The following is a 24514-nucleotide window of genomic DNA, read 5'->3' as shown; positions in this document are numbered from 1 at the left end:
CAATGCACGACGCTCTACAGTTAATGAACCTCCTGACCTTTAGGGGAAAATGCATACTGCTAACTCAATTCGTGTGTATTTAATAATTCAAAGTGGAGGGAGAAAAACAGCCGTTTTGTTCACCATCGACGAGAATATCTACGTCTCTAATAGACAGTTGACATTTAATGGCCTGGGCTGAAGGCAGCCCTCTTAATCAAGGAACCATTTGCTTTTTAATAAGTAACTCTGATGGATCTCTAATGTTCCCTACAGAGTAAACCCTTAACTTAATGACAGAATAGTTAACAATGAGATCCAGTGAATGCTCCTGTGCATTACAGTCTGTTAATCAGTGAAAAAAAAAAAACCCCAACTGATTTCAACTGAAAGGAAGAATTAGTACTGTAGACACTATAAAGACTGGGAACATGGACTCGATAAAAGGAAAAACTGCTGCATTAAGAGCAAAGATCAGGGCACGAAATGCAAATTCAGTTACCAAAGCAAGACAGTTAATTTGAAACAGGCTACAGGTTGTGTGGGAGCTACTGCCACTCACCCCAGGCACAAAGGTGATGATGTTGTATTTCTGGTTTTTGATGGCATTTTTGGGGTACTTCTCTTCACACTTCTCAGGGCAGCCGAGCCAAACTGTCCTGGCCTTCAGCTCCTTCTTCCTCCGACATATATGAGCCAGACAGTCACAGCAGCTTACAAAAGAAGATGTCAATATGGTTAAAAACACACCAAAAAAAGCAAAATTTACAACAACAAGACAGCACTGCCTTTATGGCTTTGTTTTGGGGATATTTGTTTTGTACCAGGGGAGTCAGAAAGTTCCACACTAGGTCACAAAATAAATTTAACAGATGATTAAAAGGAAACATCTTACATATATAAAACTGCTTATTTTTCAGGTTTTAATGTTAGATAAGATAAGATAACCTTTATTAGTCCCACACGTGGGAAATTTGTTTTGTCACAGCAGGAAGTGGACAGTGCAAAAGTTATGAAGCAAAAATTAGAATAAAATAAAATAAGAATAAATACAGTACACAACTGTACAGAATAGAATAAAATAAAATACTATATACAGTAGAATAAAATAGAATAAAATATACAATAAGATAAAAATAGAATACAAATGCTATATACAACTGAGTAAAAATACAACATAGCATAGCATGTGGTGAGCTACACACTGCTTCAAGGGCTTTTTGGAAACCATTCTGTATTTTTAAAGAAACATACTGACTGCCAATATTTGTAATATAGCAACAAGTAATATGGGTTATGGTAAAAGGATGAAGCAGAAGTAGATGGTGCAAGAAAAGGGGATCCAAGTAATAAAATGTGCTGAAGTGACTTTATTAAAAAAAAAAAAGGGGGAGCATAGGTAAGGCTATTGGAAAAAATATGCAGCTTGAAAAAGATTTTGACAAGAAATTAATCATTAAACTTCTCCTTATTTTACTTTTTTACACTTTACTACAACTTCCTGACAGCTTTGGTAACATTTTAACAGATTACCATATTCTGATCAGGTTCTTTAAATAGAAGAACCTGATCAGAATATGATTTTTTTTTTTCAAAATAAGAAAAAAAAAAAGAAAAGAAAAAAGTTTGAAAACCTAAAATTCAACTTAATATTTGGCACAGCAACCAGAGTCTAAAACTTATTTTCAGCCTTCTTACATTTCAGTAATCACTCTGTAACTGCGTGAGTTTGTTTTTAAATCAGTATTGATGTCAAAAATTCTCAAAATTTTCTCCGGACACGTGGAGCTTAAAATAATAAAGATAAAAATATGACCAATAAACAGAAAATAAACTCAGTGGTAATACACGACTTTCCGAGGATCTGTGTAGAGTTTGCACAACACAGGATACAAATTTAAGCAATACAATGAAAAAGCGATTAAAGCAAATCTGTGATTTTGTCCTTCTATGCTTACAATGCTTAAACAGTGGCAGCTCCAGCACTGTGCAGTAGCGCCACTAATAGCTCCCTACTAATTATATCAGTACATGTGGTAATCCATTGAGCTTTTGTAACTGAAGGTGGGGGTTTCCAAAGTAAAGCCAGCTTCTTTGTGGCACTCAGTGATGCACACTGAGTGAATATGTCTATTCAAACATGTTCATTTAAATGAGGGGGTTGTGCAATGGGAGAGGATGGTATGGCTGCTGCTGATACATCGAGGCAACACAACTGTCTTTCCTTAAAAATGAAACGAAAATTTACATTAGTAATATAAACGTGAGAGACAGAGAGACCCAACTAGCTCTATAAATATCAATAACTCACAGTTTTTTGTTTTGTTTTTTTTTTTCTTCAAATGTAAACATATATAAAAAATACTTTATACTATATATAAAAGAAAAACTATTCTCATCCAAATTGCAAACATGAACCAAATGGCAGGCCATCTTATTCTCTTCATTTATATACTGCAACAAATAAAGAAGCAGAAAAGGCATTTTTACTTTTTCCTTAGATTCACCAGTTTTCTTGCATCTTTCACCAGTTTCCTGTTTTTCTGCAACTACAGTGACGCAACCGTGACGTCCACTTCAAATTGGTTTATTCATTCTCATTAACGTTCTCAGCTGTTAAACCATTAGTAGCCATGGAGCCTCACAGCTGTGTTCTGCTGCGTCCTACAGTACTGATGTGATTTATATTCCAGGTCTCATCAGCGTAAATTAGATCTTCAAGGCTTTTTTTTTGACCCACTTGTATAAAGAGGTCCTTTGCTTTTAACGCTATGAATCATCTAAAAAGGTTAGCATCTCTCCTGGTGGGAAATCCCTTGCTAATTATGTTAAAAGTCAGACAAGTTCAGAGCTGGATAATCAATTTAAGCTTAAGATTCAAACATGTTGTATGTATATAAACAAACTACTGCATGAAATTGGTTGAAACGCATTAGTTTTGCTAGTTTTACCCAAACAGCAACCTCCGAGGTTAAAAAGAAGGCAACATGAAAAAGCTAAAACCTGCAGTTCCACCAGTGACCACTTGGGGCTGATTCAAGAAGTGAATCAATTCCCATGATACTCATGTTAAAATGCAAGTTTACAATCTGGTACAGTTGGTAGTTTCCTCCATCATAACATCTCCACACTGAATGATTTTTAGATACAATCAAGGCTTAAAAATAGTGGTGCGGTTGCTTCGACTGACACAAGTGCCCACAGGTGTGTGTCTGCTGAACGGGTGATAAATATTGTCCAAGAAGCCTGTGTCTTACTTTTAGTGAACTTCCATTTTTAATATTTTATTAGTTTGGTACTGAGCACTGAGAAGCCGATATGTATGTTTATGTGTAGCACCTCCACAGTTAACAAACGCCAACACAGCAGCAGATGAAACAACTTGACTTTTATATGCAGTTTGTAGTTTTAGCCCTAGTCCATTTCTGCTTGCATGCACTAACATCATTACCACCATATTATCAAAACTCAATAACGACAGACGGGTTCAGATTGACATTTACTTTTCAAAAAGTAAGTGACTTTCCATCAACCTGGTAATGACTACAATGGGGGCTTATCTCCCATATCTGATATCAAACGCAAACAGTGGCATAGTGTGCGGGTAAATTTCAATGAGAGCAGCGTGATGTGAGCATGACCTAAACTGGCACCTGGGGGAAAGAGGAGAGAGTGTCAGTGTATACCGTCATGCTGAACGGCTTGGCTTTTCCACATTTTAAGCAACTTGGCAAAACATGAAACTAAATAAATCAACTTTGGTAAAAAGTCCTGTTTGTATTGGCCTCGACGTTCTCTGTCTCTGTGCACTCTGAGTCCAGATTCATAAGAGCGATTATTTGAGCAAATGAATGCTATTCAAATAATATGCCATTTGAACAGTCGGGGCTTATTCACTGTGAATTATTTGTGTTTTATAATCCCACACTATGCACACATAAAATTACTGGAAAGCATCAAACTGGTCAGCTGTGAAAAATCCGATTTGTTCATTAGTGGGGGGATGGGGAGGGGGATCAATATGCAGCTTCATTTGGACACGTACCACTACCAACAAAACTGAACTGAAAACCGAATATGCTATGAAATTCCAGCAGCGGTGAATGTTACGTTTTGGGCACTGGAGTACTACACAAACATGTGTTTATAAATGTACACAAACAAACACTCCTCGTAGCCTGAAAGGAGCGTCGTTAGAGGGCAAAACCTGTCAAATAAATCATTAGTCGGATAAACCACCCTGTTCTGTTTGACCTGAAAATCTTTTTGGACTGATGGTGCGCATCGAGGAACCCGACCAAAAAACATGCCCTTATCCTCTCTTTGCACTTCATGCACAGCTACCAGTGCGTTTGAAATCCAAACTGATCATCACAAGCATGCTTGCTGACATTATACACTACGCTTGCATTTACAGAAAGACTCTCGGAAATGTTAAATGTCCAATTGGACAACTCTAGTCTGTAGATTAAAAATAAGGCGACTCACAGTAAAGCGTTTGGCAAAACATATCCGAGTATTTTGCTATGAAAATGTGCTGTTTAGCAAAGACTACTGGGCTACAAGCACAATCTATTTTATATCCCAGAGTGAACTTGCAATCTATTTTTTGTGTGTTTACAGATCTGTTATGGACAAGCTTCTATTACAAATATTATTCAAGTAGTCTAATTGCTAGAAACTTATTTTACAGGTTCCTTTAAGTTTATTTAGAAAACATACAAGAAGGTGGTGCAGTGTTCGGCAGAAGGTAAAAAATATGTGGTTGCAGCAGAGGTCAGAAATAGAAACTTCACTGAAAACATGGTTATTCTATTTTTGCTTTAAAATGGTTTCAGTGAATTTTCCTATTAAAAAATAGCAGGGCTTGAGTGAATAATCAGAAAACACCCAGATACATAAACCCAAAATGTAAACTATCAATATTTTGCCTAAACCATCACTATAAAAAAAATCATTAAATCAACATATTAACAACAATGGTGCAGAGGTACCTCCCACACAGGACTTTCCATCCTCCCAGGAGGAACCAGGCGAGGCCACTCTGTCTCTGATTGACTCTGGCCCGGGGTAGAGTCTGGTAGTCGCTCTCGTCATTCTCAAAGCCTTCCTCCGACATCATCAGGGGCATTTCATCCAAGTTAGAGGGCTCATCTTCTAAAGAGTATCTGAAAGAACAGTAAGCTGTGTTAAGAAGACTCAGTTACTGTGAACGAGGGTAAGTATGTGTGTTGGAGAACAATTTTAGAAACATGCTGAAATGGATTAACAATTTATATAAAATTATGACAACACGATAAAGCAACTCTTGTGCTTCATTCCTTTTGTAACAGTATTCTCATTTGTTTTAGTTGTAAATTCAGCATCCCATAACTGTGCCAACCACTGCAAATGAGGTCTGATGTGTACGACTCAATCTGTGGTCTCTGACATGAGTGGCAAAAATCACTCACTCCACCAAATCGCCCCAGATGTGGACTATTTGGCCCTTTTAAAGGGAAAAACATTGATTTCATGTGTATGGAAATGAGGCAGTATAGAGCAATATAAACTTCTGTTCAGATTGTGTCCAAAAACACAAATTAATAAGGTCATAAGTATTCACATTCTCTGCTGAGACTGTGCTAACAATAAATAAATGAATAAATAAATGAATAAATTTTGAAAAAACTGTCAAAATTCACTTCACTAGTTTAAAAAAAAAAAAAGAAGGAAAAAAGTGCTCTATTCATTACATTAAACTCAACCTTTTTAATCTTAAAAACAGTATATCCAAGCAGTGTGAACAAGTAACAGCATCTATGACCAACTTTATACTTAGTCAAATCTCAAGGTTAAAAAAGTACTAAAAAAGCACTTCAAAGTACAAGATGTGCAGGATTCAGTGAGAAAAGCCAAGATTAAAGCTAGTTAGAGGGGCAGAGCCAACAGCCAACATAATAAACACTAGAAACACCTTTGAGAAGATATACTACCTTATTCATGAGACGCCCTCTAATAAATGTCTAGATTCTTATAAGAAGAAAAAAAAAAAATACACTGTGGTCACGTCAACCCTGCAATGACCTCGATGATCTTTATAGTGACATTGCCAGATTATGTGATGAAAATGAGGATGGCAATTAAATATAGTAGTAAAAGATTCAGAGAGTCTCATATCAGCAACAATCAAAATAAAGCTGAAGAAATTTATAACATTTTTCTGATCAATGTCACATCTTCCAAGTATTATACTGAGGCGGATGTTCTGAGTAAATAAAATTTACTGTACTAAAAAACTAAATAAATAAACTAACAAATTTCTTCCGTTTCATCATTTTGCAGGGGGTTTTGGGGTTTTTTTTTTTTTGCTTTTTAGAATTAAACTGTTGTTTTTGTAAATACTGGGAGAAAAAGAAAGTGTGATAAGGTCCTAAATCTGCTGATGTAGATGTAGGGTGTGGATTTTTAAAAGACCAATGACAAAAACCCGAATCTTGTTTGACAGGTTTGCTAAGGAAACTTTGAAGATGAATAAACACGTCACCAGACACACACACACAAAAAAATATATATATATTTAATTCAAATTTAACATCATTCAGTTTTACCATTTTGGGAAGGTTTGTGTTTTGCTTAGATTTTTTTTCCAACTTCAACTTCAAATCTCTTTTTAGAAGCAGAAACTTATTTTTATCAAATACATTCAGAAAAAAAAAAACCTACAATATAAGCAGACAGAAAGGTCACTCCACTGTACAAGAGTGTCCTTTATTGAAAATAAATAAATAAACGTGGACATGTGCGCAAGCAAACGCAGCATGAGCAGGATTATGAGCTTAAGGTCCAAACTCACAGATGCGGCCCTCCCCAGCAGTAAAACATTTAGACGCCTGGTGTAGCCTGACTTTCTGTTTGAGCTGAGAGTGTCTGCAACTTTAGTTGAAGGACCGGAGATAATGGCACTCTGGTGGTTAAGAGGACTTTCTGCTACAAAACAACCTGTTACCTATTTATAAACCATATGAACAGAAACTCCCAAAGCTCTGTTTCTGAACAAGGGAAGAAGGTGTGCACCACTAGGCTTGGCTGGTTTATACATTCACTTCATTGTCTCCACAAAATCAACACCCTCTATGATGATGGTGTTTTCCATCAAATACAACCCTATTAACACAATTCAGCCTCACCACAAATAGAAACTAACTTTTACAAGAGTACAATTCATCATACAAATCATTAAAAAAAATCTGTTATAATTATTTCTTGTGTAGCAACTACTATCAATTAATATATTTGTTTGTTTCCTCACTTCTAAAAATCACAGTCTGGACAAATCACAGTCCAGACCATTTCCCCCCACATGTTTATAGTATTTGTTTCTTTATTAAAAAAAATATTTTCTGTCAAATAAAATTTGAATCTGCTGCTAGAAATACTCTTAAAGTTTTTTTCATTTATATGAGATTTTTTAACCAAAAAAAACAAAAAAACAAAAAACTGCAGCACTTTTTTTTTTTAAGTCAAACAACATCTAAGCCAAGAGAAACATGCCGGTAACAAATGCTGTAACTTAGCCAAACAGGAATCTATTCATGCTTATATCCTGTCATGAGCACAAGCCTCTTGTTGCGGGCAGATACACCCATATTTCTGCACAGCAAAGTGCTTATCAGATATAGTTTGGTATGAAAAATAAAGTTCCTCATAACAAAATCCTGATCATTTTCAAGTAACTGAGTCATAATATTTGAGAAGACAGTTCTGAGTTGTTCAAAGGTTTTTTTTGGCACTTTGAGCATCAAAAGTGGGTGCCATTTATTTTAAGGTATTACAACACGGGGTTCATGAATATAGTATTTACTTTTTTTTAAACGCCAAAACGAGTATCCTACTCTTCCTGTTAAATGAGGGTACGCTAAATCACTCTGTCTCTATATAGTAATGAAGTTCAGCTGCAAGCAATTAATTTTTAATTGTCATATAAGAGTGTAACCCAGTTCATTTTGGTAGCAACAATTTACAGATGTCCACTAAACAAACAAACACACACACACACACACACACACACACACACAATCATTAAGTTATTATTTTAAAAGTCCAGTTACATGCATACACATACCAAATGTGTTTGAGTGATTATGGCTGTTGAAAATATAAACTGCTCATTAAAATAACATGAGTGAGTGACTGAAGGATTTTAGTATTGCAGGAGTCTTAAGATTAGCGTGCTGATGTTTAAATGGATGGATTAAATCCCTAAAGAAGTTTGATAAACTGTAACACCAACAAATGTCCTGGATTTGTAGCATGATCTCAGGAGCCTTTTTATAGCGTGAGGCACTAAACTAAATACATGTTCAGCTGTATTTGCAAGAACCAGTTCGAGTTTATTACTATCAGAAAGAACAAACCTAAGAAAAGAGGTTTCTTTAGGGTTAAAATTTAAGATTTAAGTCAGGATTTTGGCATTTAGTTGTCATGTCCAAAATTAAGGTTCTGAGACTTGGGAATGTAAGATTTTAATTCAATATCTTCACAAGGACAGTCAAACACATGGCTGGTGTCACTGTAGGGGAAATACTGTCATTCAAGTACAACTTCCAGTGAGAAAAAAAAAGTAAGACCTGTTCATTCAAATTAGGGCTGTGCGATATGACCAAAATCTCATATCCCGATATAAGAATTCTATCGTCCCAATAACGATATAAATCACAAAAATGTAACATTTTCTGTAAATTCTGTGAATCTCGGGCAGCTCGACTTGCGGGAAGTGTTTCCAGCTGCGCGTCATGTAGTTGGAGTCCAGTGTTTTAACAGATGCATGAAACTATACATTTTTAGACATTAGTTGTAACGGCTGCCATTTTCTTTGTGAGTATTTATTACACAGCGTGCTGCTGGGAAAAGCCTGTTCTAACGTTTGAGTCTAAGGTTTATTTTTTTAGCACCTGGCGGCTCTTTTTTACTTCTCATCCATAAATAATCTGCTCTTTCACGTGATTCAGTTTATTTTGAAAAGTCTCAACAGGATCATGAGCTTTATTGTGAAAGGTTTATGTGGAACATAAACAAGCGGACACGCGATGGTGTTACCGTCGTTGTTGCCAACCACAACGCATAAAAACAGGCGCTTGTCCGTCCGTAGTGTGGTTATATTAAATATAAGAGAAAGAGAGAACTTTAAGAAATTAATATAGCCACTACAGTGACCATCAAAACGATGAAAAAATATTGCCACAAACAGTTTATTTTGCGACACCACGAAACAAACGATAGCGTAAAATGAAACGATAGACGTTTTTATATCGTCATCCGATATATATCGTTATATCGAACAGCCCTAATTCAAATGACTTCACACACTCAGCACTGCACTTCAGTGTCTTGTAAAGGTTGTGTGTTGATCCTACACAGAGCCTTGCAGACCAGTATCCGCATGTTGAATCAGTGTGTTGTCATCAATGGTTACGTCAAAAATACAACAACAGCTACTGGCTACTTTTTGCTTGTTGTGGGTGTTTCTTTAGATTACAGAAGTGAAAACATACAAAGAAACCAAATGTTCAAAACCACCAGAACTGTTCACTCCAACCACCATTTGTACTTCTTTATTTTTGTCCCTTGATTCTTTTCACACTTCTTGCCCTTCATGGTGAACCCTGCTGTCAATCCATTGTTTGTTCAAGCAAATCTTTCAAACAATCAGCACACATCCTGCGCATAGAATCACCACCTTCAGAGTAAGCAGTGTTTTTTTGTTTTTGTTTTTTCAGAGGATTGCATCCAAGCACACCTGCATTGGTCGCATACCCCAAATCCTTCAGTTCATAGCCAAAGACCCAGCTATGCCAAGTCTGAACCTGATGAGAAGAACAGTTGTCAATTGATACAGATACACAGATTTCTCAAGTTATAACTAAACAAACACTGATTGAATGACAATATGCAGGGAGATGAACTGTTAAAGAGGATAAGAAAAAAAAAAGACTGTTTTAGACAGATCTATAAACATAAAAGTAGTAGTGTAAACCCTGTAAGTATTGTGCTTTGAGTCATATGATCTGGGAAATGTTTCACTGTTACTAAAATGTGTGATATGTTTACACACCATTTGAACTTGCTAAAAAAAGCGGATTATTAGCCACAGTGTTTCTTGCGATGGAACACCCACATCTGATTACATAATAACTCAAGCCTGTGGGAAACGTGGGCTGTTTTGTAAAAATGTTTTCTGCCTCTCCGGTGCAGCGTTGACGTTGTTGCCAACAGTTGCTCAGAGTGTCAGTAGGAAAGCATTCTCCATCAGCTTCAGGACAAATGCTTTGGAACAGTTCGAGAAAATTAGCTCTCATCATTCCTCTACAGGGATCAATAAACTGCCACATTAATTTCATCACTCATGAGAAAGGAGTTCAGCGTGGCAGAGGATTTTCTCAGGAAGTCCAAGTTTAAATGTGCTTTTAGCCATATTAGGAGAAATATTAAAATTAGACACAACTTACAGGTCTTAGAAACAAAGTGGGATTTATTGTCCTGTCCTGAATCCCTGCCCTCGTGGCAACATAGCTGTTTGTTTACACGTGCGCCAGTGTTTCTGCTTGGATGCACTTCAAGTGAAATTAAGCTCTTTATTTTAGACTTAGAGCTGACAAATTTTGAGAAATAGACTCAGTCTAACATGAACTGCCAGAGCTACACAGAGCTACACAACTCTACCATCTTTCTTTCAGTGAGTTAGCATCCCCTCACCCTTCGAGTCAGTCGCAGCAGACAGATGCCCCTTGCTGGTTCTGCTGGATGTCTCTTCCTGTTAAAAAGGAGTTCTACCTTCCTACTGTCGCCAAGTGTTAACCATAAGGGATCTGATTGGTGGGGTTTTATTTGTAATATCATAGGGTCTTTACCCATGAATGTAAATGCCTTGAGGAGATTACTGTTGTGAACTGCAACTATATAAAACTGATTTAAACGGAATACTTTTGCCTTTTAATATACTGCGGTTGAATTGCACATTACCACACACTACAAAACACCTCTTACAGTTGCTGAGGTCTGTGATTTATGTGTGCACATGGGACAATACAATCTTTCTAAGGTTGTGCCATCTTCCATTACAATATGTGGGAAATATTTTTACATTATAAAAATGTGTCATCAATGTGATATCAGGGATAGAGCTGCGCCATGTGTTTACAATACTTAGTGCGAACAACAACAAGTGTAGCCCAGACATCTCTGACAGCGAGAGCCACATATCAGCCTCTGACGAGTATTTAGAAATGAACTACTTCAACAGTCTCCAAAAAAGCACACTGCTTTGCAGAATAAGCATGAAAACTGTCTCTGCTAAAGGTGGAAACAAACTTGTTTCACCACTTGAGGCAAAAAACACACCATCCAGTACAACCAGGCTATGAAAGACGAGATAATAGCAGCTGGTGAGGAGTGACCCAAAAGTAAACAAATGACTCACTGGAGCGCTCACCAGTTGCACTTCATATGACAGGAAGAGCTAATTCTGGGTGGAAATTACTGATACAGTTACGTAGTGGAAAAGTAGGGTTTTAAGCAACTGGCTGAAAAGTCTGACCCAAGACACAACATCCCCAAGTATAAAATATCTTTTAATTTCAATACTGTGGAGGCTCCTGAGAAGTTGCATGGTTCATTTGATTTAGTTATTGTTGAACTAAAGGATTAAGCAGTTATGTTATAGTTTGACTTAAAATTCCCATTAAAAACACTACCTAGGCTACTTTTTTTTGCTTACAGTTGACTGAAACTGTGTTGCTATATATAATGTTCTGTCACTGTTATTACACTGTAATGTTAGTGCCGCTGTTGGCACCTTGTAGCAATAAGTTTCAGACTTTGATTAAGGCAGTCTGTCATCAATGACTGAAGCTCACTGAAAAAGAAGGCTGGAAAATGCTGTTTACTTTGTTTGATGAATGATAAATTGACTGCCTTAACCTGTACCCTCAGTAAACACTTTACTGACCCATTTATGGTTTCACTTAAGTTTTAATCCTTTCCACCACAACTTGATGTTCTTTGTAAAATGTGGTCCCTATTAGTGTAAAAAAGAATAAAATAAAAATAAAGCAGTCTTTTCTTTACAGCATACCTATCTTGTATTAGCAAGCAGTACCTCTCTGTTTCTCAGCCCATAAGGCATCTTAAACTGCTAAACCATCATGTACTACTAGAAAACCTTCAGTTTAGCTTGAGATTTTTATACAAGTCCCTGTTTTGATTACTTGATTACAGTGGTGTACAGCACTCAAAAATCTACCATAGGAATTCAACTAGGTTGTAATCTTGTGTTATTGAAACTATAACATTCTAATACTCATCAAACTAACCAGCCAATCCTTGTGCCCTATGGGTGGAGGCATTGTCATCCTAAAGGAGATCACTAGATGTTTTTCACCACAGGAAGAAGAGAAGTTTTTATTATTTTTGCCGTGAGCCTCACTTCAAAGGAGACAAGTGGACGTACTAGGACATTTTCTACTTAAATCTTAACTTGGCCACCATATTCCAACCCTGCAGGGGTCGAGGTTTTACCTTTCACCTTTCATTAGCCACTTGCCTATAAGTTAACATGACCCAAAGCTATTTGCTGTGGATGCTCTTGAACTACAAGTACCTTGTTATGCGCCTACTTCGCTTCCTGTCCATTCCTCACCCTGAGGACTGTGTTAGTTCATCTTCTTCCATTCTGAAAGATGAGCAAGATGGTGAATCATGACTACAGAAAGTAACTATCTTCATATATCATGTGACGCCAACATAGCTATCATGTGACTTTAAATTGAAAGCCCGAGGGGACACAGCAGATAACTATCACTAACATATGCTACACTGACACTGACAGGCTGATTTATGGGACTTGTAAAAAAGCAAAGTACATATTGCGCAGGTTTCCAACTTTACCTGGGGCGGTGTGGTAAAATCAAACAGCTGTCAAAGCAGAAACCGCTAATGAGCTGTCAACAGCACTGCTAGCAAAACAAGCTAACAAGCACGACCCCCCTACACAGACCCGAGCCCCGGGAAGCAAAAGCAAAGCAAAAACACGTAAACTTGTCAGACAACAAGACTGTCGCTTTAGTGCGAGACCGAAAAAACAGCTCAGCTACCCCGTCCATACCTTGAAAGCCTGGCTGAGTTGTAATACGGGATTCTCTTCGAGTTCTTCCGCACCGGATTTAACGGGATGCTGTCAGCCATCTTGGCTGGGCAGTACCTATGCGATGCCACGCAAAACGTGTAGGGATTTGTGCTGCATTCACGTGGCATTTAAAAATGTCGTAGTGACGCATGTCAAGCCAAGAAAAAATTGCTTTACTAATTTAAGATTAGAGAGCACAGACTGGGTGGGCGGAGGGTTCATCTCACACAACACTTGTTTTGCGCAGCGTGTGTGCAAAAAAACAATAACAAAAATAAACAAAGTGGGCTTTTTCTGAATGTAGCAATGCGAGAACTGCGCTTTCCAGATGTAACCGAAGGTTGCACCCGGATTTAATCAGTGTAGTGAAAAAATAAATATAGCTTATGCTAAAATAAGACTTTGGAGGATGATACGAAACCTTGAATAGGTGATATAATTTGCATTACGCACCACATCATTTTGAAATTATCGAGAAGCAACTGTTCTAATCCGAATTTATAGAAACTACTTACCAAAATATAAGCCTTTATTTTGTGCCTAAAGTTTTAAATTGACACTGGCTGACATAGTCTCCCTTTATAGAAATGTAGTGTTGACTGCTGACTTACTTTTCTGTTATTTTCTTTGATTTAAATAATTACAGATAACACAACTCATTGAATTTTTCAATTGATGGGTAGTTGTTTTTTAATACTATTATTATTAATATTATTATTATTATTATTGTTATTATTATTACTGATGGTTGTTTTTAGATTTAATTGAAAACTACAGACATAGCTTTGCAGTTCTACTAAAATGATAAAATATAGTCAAGCTACAGAATCAATTTGTTAAAGCTGTTAGTTTATGAGTGCCATTTTATTGTTTGCCAAAAAAAAAATCCTTGCTGAAAGAGATGAAAGTAAATGAAAAAGCTTATTCTTGGCTGTGATTTCTAAGCAAAAAAAAGTGTAATAACTAAGGAGTCTCATGTATAGATCTGAACATACAGGTGGTGTGTTCTGATTTTTATTCGGTCCAACTGTTGTTTAAGAATGACAATTTCTCACCATAACACTGACAACGTATCTTTTCAGTTCATAGATGTGGATGTTTACGAGCATATTTTGTGCTTTGCTCTCACTGTAGCAGCAGTGGGCAGGTGTCCGGAGGAGAAAGCAGACTCTTTGCATTATTGATTATCGAACATATGTTCCCTTCTTCAGAGCAACCATACATCTAAGAAATTGTCAATTACAGTACGAGCTGAACAACTTCTTTACTGTGTAGAAAAACACATTCACAAATGACTGCAAAGTAAAATAGCAAAATGTGAATAACCTACTATTCTCTGTTGAATCATAAAAAGTTCTTTTTCAAGTCTATATATAATACATAAGAACAAACAAGGTGTTTTACAAATATTTTAATGTCCATAATAACTTGCATAATTTCACAACATTTGTCTTTTTTTCAATTGATTCCAATTTCTTTACTGTCATCGATCAGCAGAGAAAAATGTCTGTTATTTCCCAGGTCGATGCCTGTCTTGGTTAGACTGGCAATTGGACCTCCTGCGGTGCTCACTCTGTCCATGCCTGCCGTGAGGGGGTGAAGCTGAGGGATGCCTCTGTTCTGGATCACTGAGATCTCGTTGTTTTTCATGGCCAAGCTGTTGGTGATAGCTGTCGCGTAACGGTTCCAGAATCCAGGGTCTACATTCATGGCTCGAGCTGCCAGGTCCTTCTGAAACATCTCTCCAAACTTCACAGCCTCTCCACCCAGCAGGGCCATGGGGTTCTCCACCGACAGCCGCCGGCCTCTCCTTGCCGGTGCATTGTTCCACATGTGAGTTCCCATATGAACCTGAAAATGGCATTTAAAGTGTTAGGTGGTGATCTTTTTCAAAATACAAACATAGTTATATATCACCTATAGGACAGCTGACAGTTTATTCATGTTAGATATTTTGATTTTTTTCAAACACACCCTGATGGTTCAGATAGATTTATTTAAATGTCATTTTTAGGCTCTGACAAAATAAACGTTTGAACAGCAAGTTTTTATTGTTTGATCCAGAATCGATTTGTTGATTAATAATTAATCAGAAACCTTTCTGATTATTCAATACTGTAAAATATTTGTTTTTCTAGCTTCTCAATTCTAATTATTTATCTCTTTAATTTATCAATATTTTAATTTTTTGGACAAAAACAAACATTATGAAGGTGCCACCGGTGGTTCTGAGGAAATCTAATGGGAGTTACTTTTGATACTTCTTAACATTTAAGAAGTAAAAGTAATAATCAGTTATGATTTTTAAGATCCAAGTGGTGAATAGCAGGGATTTTGTCAGTGTTAGAATGATGTTGTACTAGAGATAGAGATAAAGAGAGATAACTCTTTATTGTCATTGCACAGTCATACCTAGAACAATACTACAATGAAATTGGAAACTAAAAAATGAACAAGGCTTTAATCCTACAAAAACCTGTATAGTGTAAGCAGTCTTATTTTGAAAGGTGCATGATTAAGCTTCCATCGATATGCTTCCTAATTCACGTTAAAGCATTATTATAAGCAAAGATACCTTGTAGAGAAGAATATGTATGCTTTTTGGTAAATGTTCTGTGTCTTCATTTAGTTCATCTGTTTCATCATTCTGTTTTCAATATGAACTGTTTTACTTGGAGACACATTTGAACAAGAGATCCTCTGAATGCTTTGTTTCTCTAAAACTGAAACCAGGTTCTCGGTCTAAAGGATTCCTGCCTTGCAGGAAGTCTTTTCTTATCCAATAGTCAACACAGTAAAATGAGTCCCGGTTCACCTACTGTGCACTTTTTAAAACTTAATAGCAACAGGGAACAGTTTTCCTTGATAAGATCCTAACACAACACAACACAACACAACAGAAAAACCATCCGTTTTTATCTACCTTCAGATTGCCTTTTGTGGTGAAAGCTCTACCACAGATCGAGCAGACAAACGGTTTCTCTCCGGTGTGAGTCCGCTCGTGAATCTGCAGGGCGCTGGCTGAGGAGAAGTTCTTCCCACAGACATTGCAGTTGTGCTGCTTTGGGGTTCGCCGAGGAGGCGCGGGGCCGAGCAGGGAGGTCATACCTGGGCTACCAACTGACGGATAAGCTGGGGTGATGTGGACACTAAACGGAGGATGGTGCCCTTCCATCGGGGTGCTCGGTTGACTGTGACCATTCACCTCGGTTTTTATCACGCCCGATGAAGTGCTGGTAATCAGGCTGGGAATACTTTGACCTGCAGCTGAAACAAAAGCATACAGTATAAAGTTATCTTTAGAAAACTAAACGTTTTTTTAAGGTTATTTTAATAAATATTTACATGGCATTTTCAGCTTACCTCTCTCTCTGCTCAGCTGGAATGACATACTGTAAGGCATCTCCTCTTTCACACATAGTTTGCTGGGCTGTGTTCCTCTCGGCTCTTGGGCAGCTGCTGGTGCAGAGGCAGGAGACTCAGATTGCTCTCTCTTCACTGAGGCTGCCAAAGGCTCCTGGGATTCTGGCCTGCTGTTGTCAACTGCCGGTGATTTGATCGTCATGCTTTCTGAGTTGCTTTGAAAGGGAGATGCTGATACACAAGGCGAACAGGAGGACTCGGACACATGTGGGCTGTTTTCACTACAGTTCTCCACCCTTTTCTCTGATAAAGCAGCTTCAATATTGAGCTGGCTGCTGTCTTTAAAACCATTAGTTAGGGGTTTTGTACCAAATGACTGGTTTAGGCTTACAGCAGAGTCAATCATTCTCATTTGCTTCTCCAGAGCTGCTATACTTGACACAATGGCTAAAGACTTGGGGGGAGAATTACAATCAGAGATTAAGGGTTTAAATGCATTTACGCCTTCCTCCATATTTTCCACTTCCTCTTCACCATCCTCATTATCCTCTTCCATTGAAATATCATCAATAAGGTCATTGCCATTGCTGCTCAGGCTGTCAAAGTTGTTCTCATTGAAAGACACGTTGCTGTCCACCTCCTGCAGCCCGTCCACCGCGGCTGACTCTGAAATCTGCCCAACCATGTGCATGCGGATATGCTGCTGAAGAACAACAGCGTTGGTGAACTTCTTCTGGCAAATGGGACACGAGTGTTGCACCTGCACTGGGAGATTTTCTCGGTGAACGCCAATGTGAGTCTTCAGGTTTCCTTTGGTGGTGAAAGCCCTGCCGCACACTTTGCATTTAAAGGGCCTTTCGCCTGTGTGGATGCGATAGTGCATCTTGAGCGCGCTCTGACAGCTGAGGACACGGTGACAGAGGACACACTGGTTGGGATCTGTAATCTTTTTGTCAATATTCTCCACCAGTTGCTGAAGCTTTGAGGTCTCAGATGTTTGCATAGAATCCAGGAGGCCACACGATGGGAGTTTTATTTCGTCGGAGTTTAATGAGAGAGAAGGAGAGTTGGAGGCAGGAGATGCTGAGGCGATGGGTTCAGGTGTGGTGGTTACAGATGGGATGGTGGTGCTGGTTGTTTCAGAGGCAAGGTTGAGTCTCAGACTACTGGTGCAGCTCTGGGGCAGGTGCACCCCCTCTGTTTTCAGCACACTGGAGGCTTCTATCTCACGGTTGGACTGTGGAGACTCTAAAACGGGAGAGAAACGAGCCTCGCTGCCTCTGTGGTTAGGTGACACAGATACACATTCACCAGGAGCTGGCTCATAGGAAGATTTAACAGATGGTGTTACACTTACAGGGTCATTTGAGCCTCCGATACTAGTAATAGTGGAGGAAAGCGGAAGACCCAGAGTGGCTGGCAGAGTTGCTACAACCGGCTTGCTGTCCAGCCAGGAGGAGACAGGTTTTTCTGGAGGGATGGACATTCCATAGGGAATCCCAGAACTTGTTGGCACATTATCCAGATATTCTGGTACTGGGAAGGGGTTCATCTGAATATGAGGATACTTCTCTTTGTGCCGTTGGAAGTGCACCTTTAAGTTCCCCTTTGTAGAAAATCGGTTGCCGCAGATGTTGCATTTGAAGGGCCGCTCTCCTGTATGGGAGCGCAGGTGGATCTGCAGAGCACTGTCGCTGCCAAACACTTTGGCACAGAACCTGCATTTATGCTTGAAGAAGGGCTCCTCTGGGCTGGGCTTCGTTTCGAACAAGGACACATTAGGCAGTTTTGCTTTCCTGTGCTTCATCAAGGCTGCGAGAGGGTCAAGTGCATTAGCTGTGGCGGCAATGCTAGCCAGGGGATTGGGAAAAATGACGCTGCTGGGGGGGCTCTGAGGTAGAAATGGCAGGCTAGAAGAAGAGCTGAGTAGACTGCTCTGTGCCAGCGAAAGTGGGCTGGAGGAGCTCAGTGTCTGAGTACTGCTAACACTGCTGGTGTGTGAGCCTGTGTAAGGAGGCAGCAATGTGGAGATGCTGCTGCTGCAGCTGGAGAGAGATGGGGTCGTGTTTTCTGAAGAGGCTGAGGTACATGTGACATCTTTAAATGTGGGCTGTCCACATATAGTTTGTGAGGGCAGAGTTTGTGACTTTTCAAGCACAGAAGACAAAGAAACAGCCGCCTGTCCGTTAATGGCGGAGGGAATCGTTCCTGACAGTGGCAGGACGGGAGGAGGGATGATGCCTTGTGAGGGGAAAGGGTTAGGAGCCAAAGACAGGGACCTGCAGACTGGGTTTAATGCTGCTTGTGTTGGTTGTCTGTTCATGACAGCTACCTGGCTGCAGATCTGCTCTATAAGCTGCAGCTGGTGGACCTGTTGTTGCTGCAGAGCTAGCAGGTGTTCCAGGATCACCGGGATGGCTGCTGAAGCTGCCTTCCCTCCTGGACCGCTGCTGTTGATCCCCTGGGAAAACTGGGCAACAGCCACCCTGGTGCTGTGAAGGATCTCAAGTGTCACGTTGGTGCTCGGCATGCTGTAGCTGGCAGCTGCGGACATCTGGGAAGGAGTGGACTCAGCTGAATCCGGGGGATGGGGGCTAGGCGTTGTAGCGTATTTGTCCTGTGGGCAATGTTCAAGCTCCATAGCTTCATCCCGCTCCCTCCCTTCCTCCAAATTATCCAGACTGTCGTTGTCATTCACCAGCGTTTCTCCCAGCTCAAAGCCGGCATCCGTGGACTCTGCTGCAGATGAGTCACTGGACGCTACACTGGGAACTGGAGACGGCCCGACAGGAGATTCCTCCGGTGCTTGCATCCCCTCGCTGTCCTTCACTATCAGCACCAAGGGATCCTCAGTGCAGACTTTGTGGTGCTCTAACAGTTCAGTCCAAGTGAAGAACTGAGCACAGCATTTATCACAGATGTGTGTTTCCTCACTGTCTTCATTGGCCTTCTCTCGCTCCATGCCATCCAAAATCCCTGAGAAGGAAAAAAAAACAAGAGTAAGAATGGGAAACTGATCACTGAATGTCCCGATGTTTCGTCAGTGGGACAAATTTTCTCTATATCACCTTTCACCTATGGTCCCTTCCCCCTCTCACACACATACACACACACACACACACACACAGAGCAGTGAGTCCATCTTTCCAATCTCGTGTTGTGTGGACAACCATTGTTTAACTCCACTGAACGTTGAAATCCACAAGTAACCCTGCAGCGTCCAAAGATAACAAACATGTCAAGCTGAAACGGGACGGTTTGTCAAGGAATTATCCAAAACAAATTTAGATTACACTGCATATGTGCTGTAAAAGTTATGCACACACGTACATTTGCATGTGAGAACCAATTATGAACCACAGGAGGAAAAGTTTGGGGCATTTTAAGGTTTATTTTTAATATAAAAAACTGCATTGTAAAACCAGAGAACATTCTCTTCAAAGTTTACAGCTGTGGAGTGTGTGTTCATTTTTAATGAGACGTGACTTTAAAATACTGAATTCAACCGGCTTTGTAAAAGAAAATGCTTTTAAGTGTCTGACAGAAGTTTTCAAGTCCCACTTCCTGTTTTTATTTAAAAAGAAATCAGTAAAGTAAAATAATCCAGAGTGCGTGAAAACACATATTTGTCAAAATATCTATTTGGAAAAAGTGAAGTGAATTAACCTAAACTTTAAAAAACTATTGTAACATTTAATAATCTACACAACCTGAAACACATGTTATACCCTGATTGTTATTAAAACATTGTGTTCGCTCTCAGGGTCTGATAAATTTAATTGTCTTCTCAAATTTCTACAGGAACACAGCTGTGAATCTGCATCAGCAACACGTCTCCTTTTTATTTTTTGCATTTCATGCGTCTAAATACCAAAAAATACAAAATACATATAAAAATAAAAATACAAAAAATACCCTGACGTGAACAGGACGTAACAGCGTGCCTTGTCGTCCTCGTTTCCAAACTTTTCCTGACGTATTTTTTCATATTTTAGCACAATTCTTTATTTTGAAATCTTCATTTCATTTTGCCCCGTTTCAGTAGCTGATATGTGACATTCCTTATGACAGGATTTCACACTTTATGATCTCTGTTGCATCTGTTCAGGTTTTGCCCCATTAGGAAACAGACAGTAATGCCAGATGGGAAGTTTTGGGGAAATCACTACTGAATTATTGTACATATATCTGGGCATTGCTAGACTAATTTAAGGATAACAATATCTTAAAACGGACTATTTAGACGGATGGATATTTTCAGGGATTAGGAACGACTGTAATTGGATTTTGTTAACTGATTATTTTTGCAAACTTCCATTCTTGTAAGCATCAGACGTTAAAGACACGTTCACAGAGGCTGTCAGCGTTTTTCCTTACGCAAACTAAATGTGAATTTTAAATAATTTTAGATTGAAAGATGTGTGTTTGTGCTAAATTTGACACAAATGTGTGTTTGTGTGGCCCCATATGTGCACATATTTTGTGTGCATGTGCACACGCGTGTGTGTTTGTGTTTCCGACTTAAATCAATAAACTCCAATTATCACATTTCACCACCTAAAAGAATTACTCCCAGTGTGCTGGAGCTAAAAGCAGCCGGAGACGTCTGTTATATTTACAATTATACGAACACACTGAACAAATCCTCACGCAAACACGCAGAACAATGTCTGTATTAAGGAGGAAATTAGTTCACTAACACATTATAGACATGTAACTCCAAATGTGGCACGTCAGAGATTTTATAAAAAGAATTTTTTACAGACTTTTTTTTCAGTTTAAGAAGTAAGAGTGTAACCAGAGCAGAGTAGAAAAATCTATTTGAAAGTCAAACTTGTCAAGGGTAAATAATCAGAGTCCTTGCCTCACAAAGTGGGTGGTCTGAGGATCACCAGGGCGATTCAGCAAACACAGGAGTGAAAACACTTCCACTGTTTTAGCACAGGATTTTGTCTGCTCTCTGTAAGATTTACTTCCAATGAAAACAAAGAAAAGATCGGATTTGATTTAAACCTTTAAATATATTTCCAAATGTAATAACACGTGATGGGAATTTATTTAAAAATGTCACCCTCACTCAATCCATAATGTCAGGAACAGTAAACAGATTTATGTTGGTTTCTTGTGTGGTTTGGCGATGAGAGGAGAGGGGGGAAAAAAACCATGAAGCTGCAGCTGAAAAGCAAACAGATTCGCAGCCCAGCATTAATGCTTCTGTGACTCTGCGCGACCTCTGGGCCGCAGAGGTCAATGGTTCAGATGTACTAATTGTATTGTGATCCAGACATGGACCACTTGCCCCTCTCAGGGTGAGGCTGCCAAAGGTTAAGTCAGCAGGCTCAATCAAAGCGCAGCTCATAGTGGCGGAGCCCCCTGCTTGGCTGGAGGGCGGTGGGAGGGCCCGAGTCAGGAGGGCCTCTTCCACACTCGACACATTTTCACAGCCACGCATAAAAACAAAGTCACATATAATTCAATGAAAAATACGCAACAAAAACGGCGATGATGATAAAAATTGCAATTCCACCGGTGAAGCTGATTTTGTCATTTACAGGCCTTTTCCTTTTCAGGGTTATGCAAATAATAAAAAAAAACCCCTCCATCAACATTAACATAATTAAAATGAGTCAAATGAATGATATTACATTAGCATTATTTGGATGAATTTATATTTACGACCCTGGTGGAATGTAAAAGTATTTCATCTGATTCTGCACCAAATTCAGAGGCCAAAGATCAATTTTAAAATTCTGTTAAATTTCAGTAAACATTTTGGCCTCTTCCAGCAGTTTAAATGTTGATTTACACTTAAAATATTAACGCTGATACAATTTAATGCTCAGCTTCTTTGTTGATTAAAAGGTTGAATAAGGATTTCCTGTAAGCACACCAGATTAAATCCTGACATTGAAAATGTACAAAATAAGACTTATAGTGTACTCTAACATGGGATGGTCGTATGTTTTAATGATTTTAATCTGTTTACAAATGATATGAAATGCGCTAATAATCCTTAGTCATTATTTTATTCATGGACTTCCATAATGTTATAATTAAAAACTTTAAATGTATATACATATATATTTAAAAAAGGGTCCTGATTTACTTAAACGTCTTACTTTGTTAAGAAGCTTCTTTTAAGACTATTTCTATTTGATTTATAATATAAATGTTTGTCATTAAAAGTTTAATAGTTGGCAGGAGGACTTTGCCCCCAATATAAAAAAATAAATAAAATAGGAACATAATGTGAAACAAAATATAAGATTTCCGCTGTTTCCGTGCGTTTCTTGCTTGATTTTGGGGTTTTGTTTCGGCGCAGTCCTTCACAACAGGTCCTGTTTCTTCAACAATTAAACACCAAGCAAGTAAAATATTACATTGAACTTGGTTCATAAAGAAAAATGTTAAATGATTTCAGTCTACAGTTGCTACTCCATATTGTGTCAACATATTCTCCAGCTGTTAAATCTCGACCTGCACGCCTCAAAGTAAAGTTAAAACTAAATGAAAAAAGCTTCCTTGTGATCAAATCATGAACTTTTTCGGATTTTTTTTCTTTAACAAAGTTTCCCTAATGAGACTTGAAAGCTAAAAAGTGGGATGCCGAAATAATGCTAAAATAATAGGTGTGTTTCTGCAGAAAATGGTAAGTAAAACGGGGTAAATAAATTTTTCTTCTATTTTGTTTTACAAATTGCCTGAAAAGTTTTTTTTGCAACAGGATAAATCATTTTGAATAAACCGTCTAACACGACAGTCCTTCTTCACGCAGCAGCTTAAAAAAAAAAACCCCTGAAAAGTCGTCCAAAGCTCCCCGGACACCTACCATTATTGCAGAGCAGTCCGGTCTGTATCGCCTCCTCATCTGACTTGAGGTGCTGCGGCTTGGCTTGCTTTCGCCGGGACATGTTGATCTGTTTGTGCGCCTCGCTGCTGCCTTTCGCCGAATCATCTACAAGCAGCGAATGGGACGCTTCGCGAAGAGCGGGTTCGGTGAAATAAGAGATCGGAGGATGGTGTTGATGCCCGAGTGCAGATTGCGCATGTCAGTGTAATTATGATGGAGGAAGGATAATGCTTTTACGACTCTAGCTGCCTTTCGATGGGTGATTGGCTGCCGTCCAGCCAACTCACGGTAGATATGGAAATGAGGGATGGTGTTTAATAATAATTAGTTCACTTCCTGTCCGATGTGCGGCTGATTTTACGCACATCTCCGAGCAGCCAACATGGTTTCGTCCGATCTGAACTCCTGAGAGTCTTAATCGTTTTGGAACGGTCTTGGTTTTAACTCTGTGGTCAAATGCTGCATCTTTAGATAGTCCGTTTGAGTCTAAGATTGTTTTATTTCCTTTCTCAGCTCTTGGATTGGCTTAGACATTCCACTTTGAGTTGACTCCTCGGGAGGTGGATGGCTCGATGTCCCAGCTGAATCCCTCACACACACTCGAGGCAAAAGCGTAACACTAGCAGGAGCACCCTCAGAGAAAATAGGCTGAACACCCAAAACTGCCTCAAGCCCAGAATCAACGCGACGGAAGAGGTAACTCCCTAACAGATCAGATTTCGTAGGATTGGATACGTGCGTAAAGTCAAACTTTGTGCGTAAAAATCTCGCTCAGGTCGCACGTAGATCCGATCTTAAACTGGTGACTGTCGGAAGTGAGACTCCCTGGTTTATCCGAGCTACCGGCGCTCTCCTTGTTGCCTCCGCCTCCGGTCCATCATTAGATGCCCTTCAGCCGCCTGCGATAGGCTACTGCCAGGATACCACAGGAGGTGTTGGAGCCCTTGCTTCATTTGTTACGACCTCCCACAATTTGGCGCCATAATAGACTGAAAAATGTGTCGGAGAAGAAATCCTCCCTCGAGTGAGCATCAGGGAAGTGTGTAAGATAAACCAAGATGAGCTCAGTTTGAAAATAAAACTAGGCTGAATACACCTTTTCTGTAGCTTGTATATATGTTTTACCGGTTGGTTGACATAATAGCAGCCAATACAGACCA

At 39.1% G+C, this 24514-nt stretch overlaps 2 protein-coding genes across 3 annotated transcripts in view; both read right to left on the bottom strand.

Moving 5' to 3' along the window:
- atp9b (ATPase phospholipid transporting 9B) overlaps window positions 1-13223 on the bottom strand; it is a 43456-nt gene extending 30233 nt beyond the window's left edge. The window contains exons 1-4 of one of the 2 annotated variants that reach the window (XM_031733635.2): window positions 13121-13223; window positions 12617-12688; window positions 4974-5147; window positions 542-692 (exon numbers count right to left, since the gene is read on the bottom strand). In XM_031733635.2, the coding sequence (XP_031589495.1) occupies window positions 542-692; window positions 4974-5147; window positions 12617-12648 (357 nt within the window). In that variant the 5' untranslated portion in view covers window positions 12649-12688; window positions 13121-13223. The remainder of the gene's footprint in view (window positions 1-541; window positions 693-4973; window positions 5148-12616; window positions 12689-13120) is intronic. The other variant, XM_031733627.2, reaches the window with a different exon arrangement.
- A 1314-nt stretch (window positions 13224-14537) lies between these two features.
- Window positions 14538-24226, bottom strand: sall3b (spalt-like transcription factor 3b). The gene is made up of 4 exons (XM_031733646.2): window positions 23334-24226; window positions 16505-19480; window positions 16065-16408; window positions 14538-14992 (listed from the first exon to the last, which is right to left on the bottom strand). Exons 1-4 carry the CDS (start codon window positions 23413-23415, stop codon window positions 14600-14602), a joined length of 3795 nt encoding a protein of 1264 aa, XP_031589506.1. The 5' UTR covers window positions 23416-24226; the 3' UTR covers window positions 14538-14599.
- Window positions 24227-24514: the final 288 nt, after the last annotated feature.

Source organism: Oreochromis aureus, linkage group 22, assembly GCF_013358895.1.
Source record: "Oreochromis aureus strain Israel breed Guangdong linkage group 22, ZZ_aureus, whole genome shotgun sequence".
Taxonomy (NCBI): Eukaryota; Metazoa; Chordata; class Actinopteri; order Cichliformes; family Cichlidae; genus Oreochromis; species Oreochromis aureus.
The sequence above is the reverse complement of the archived record's forward strand: the minus strand, read 5'-3'. Positions and strand labels throughout refer to the sequence as shown.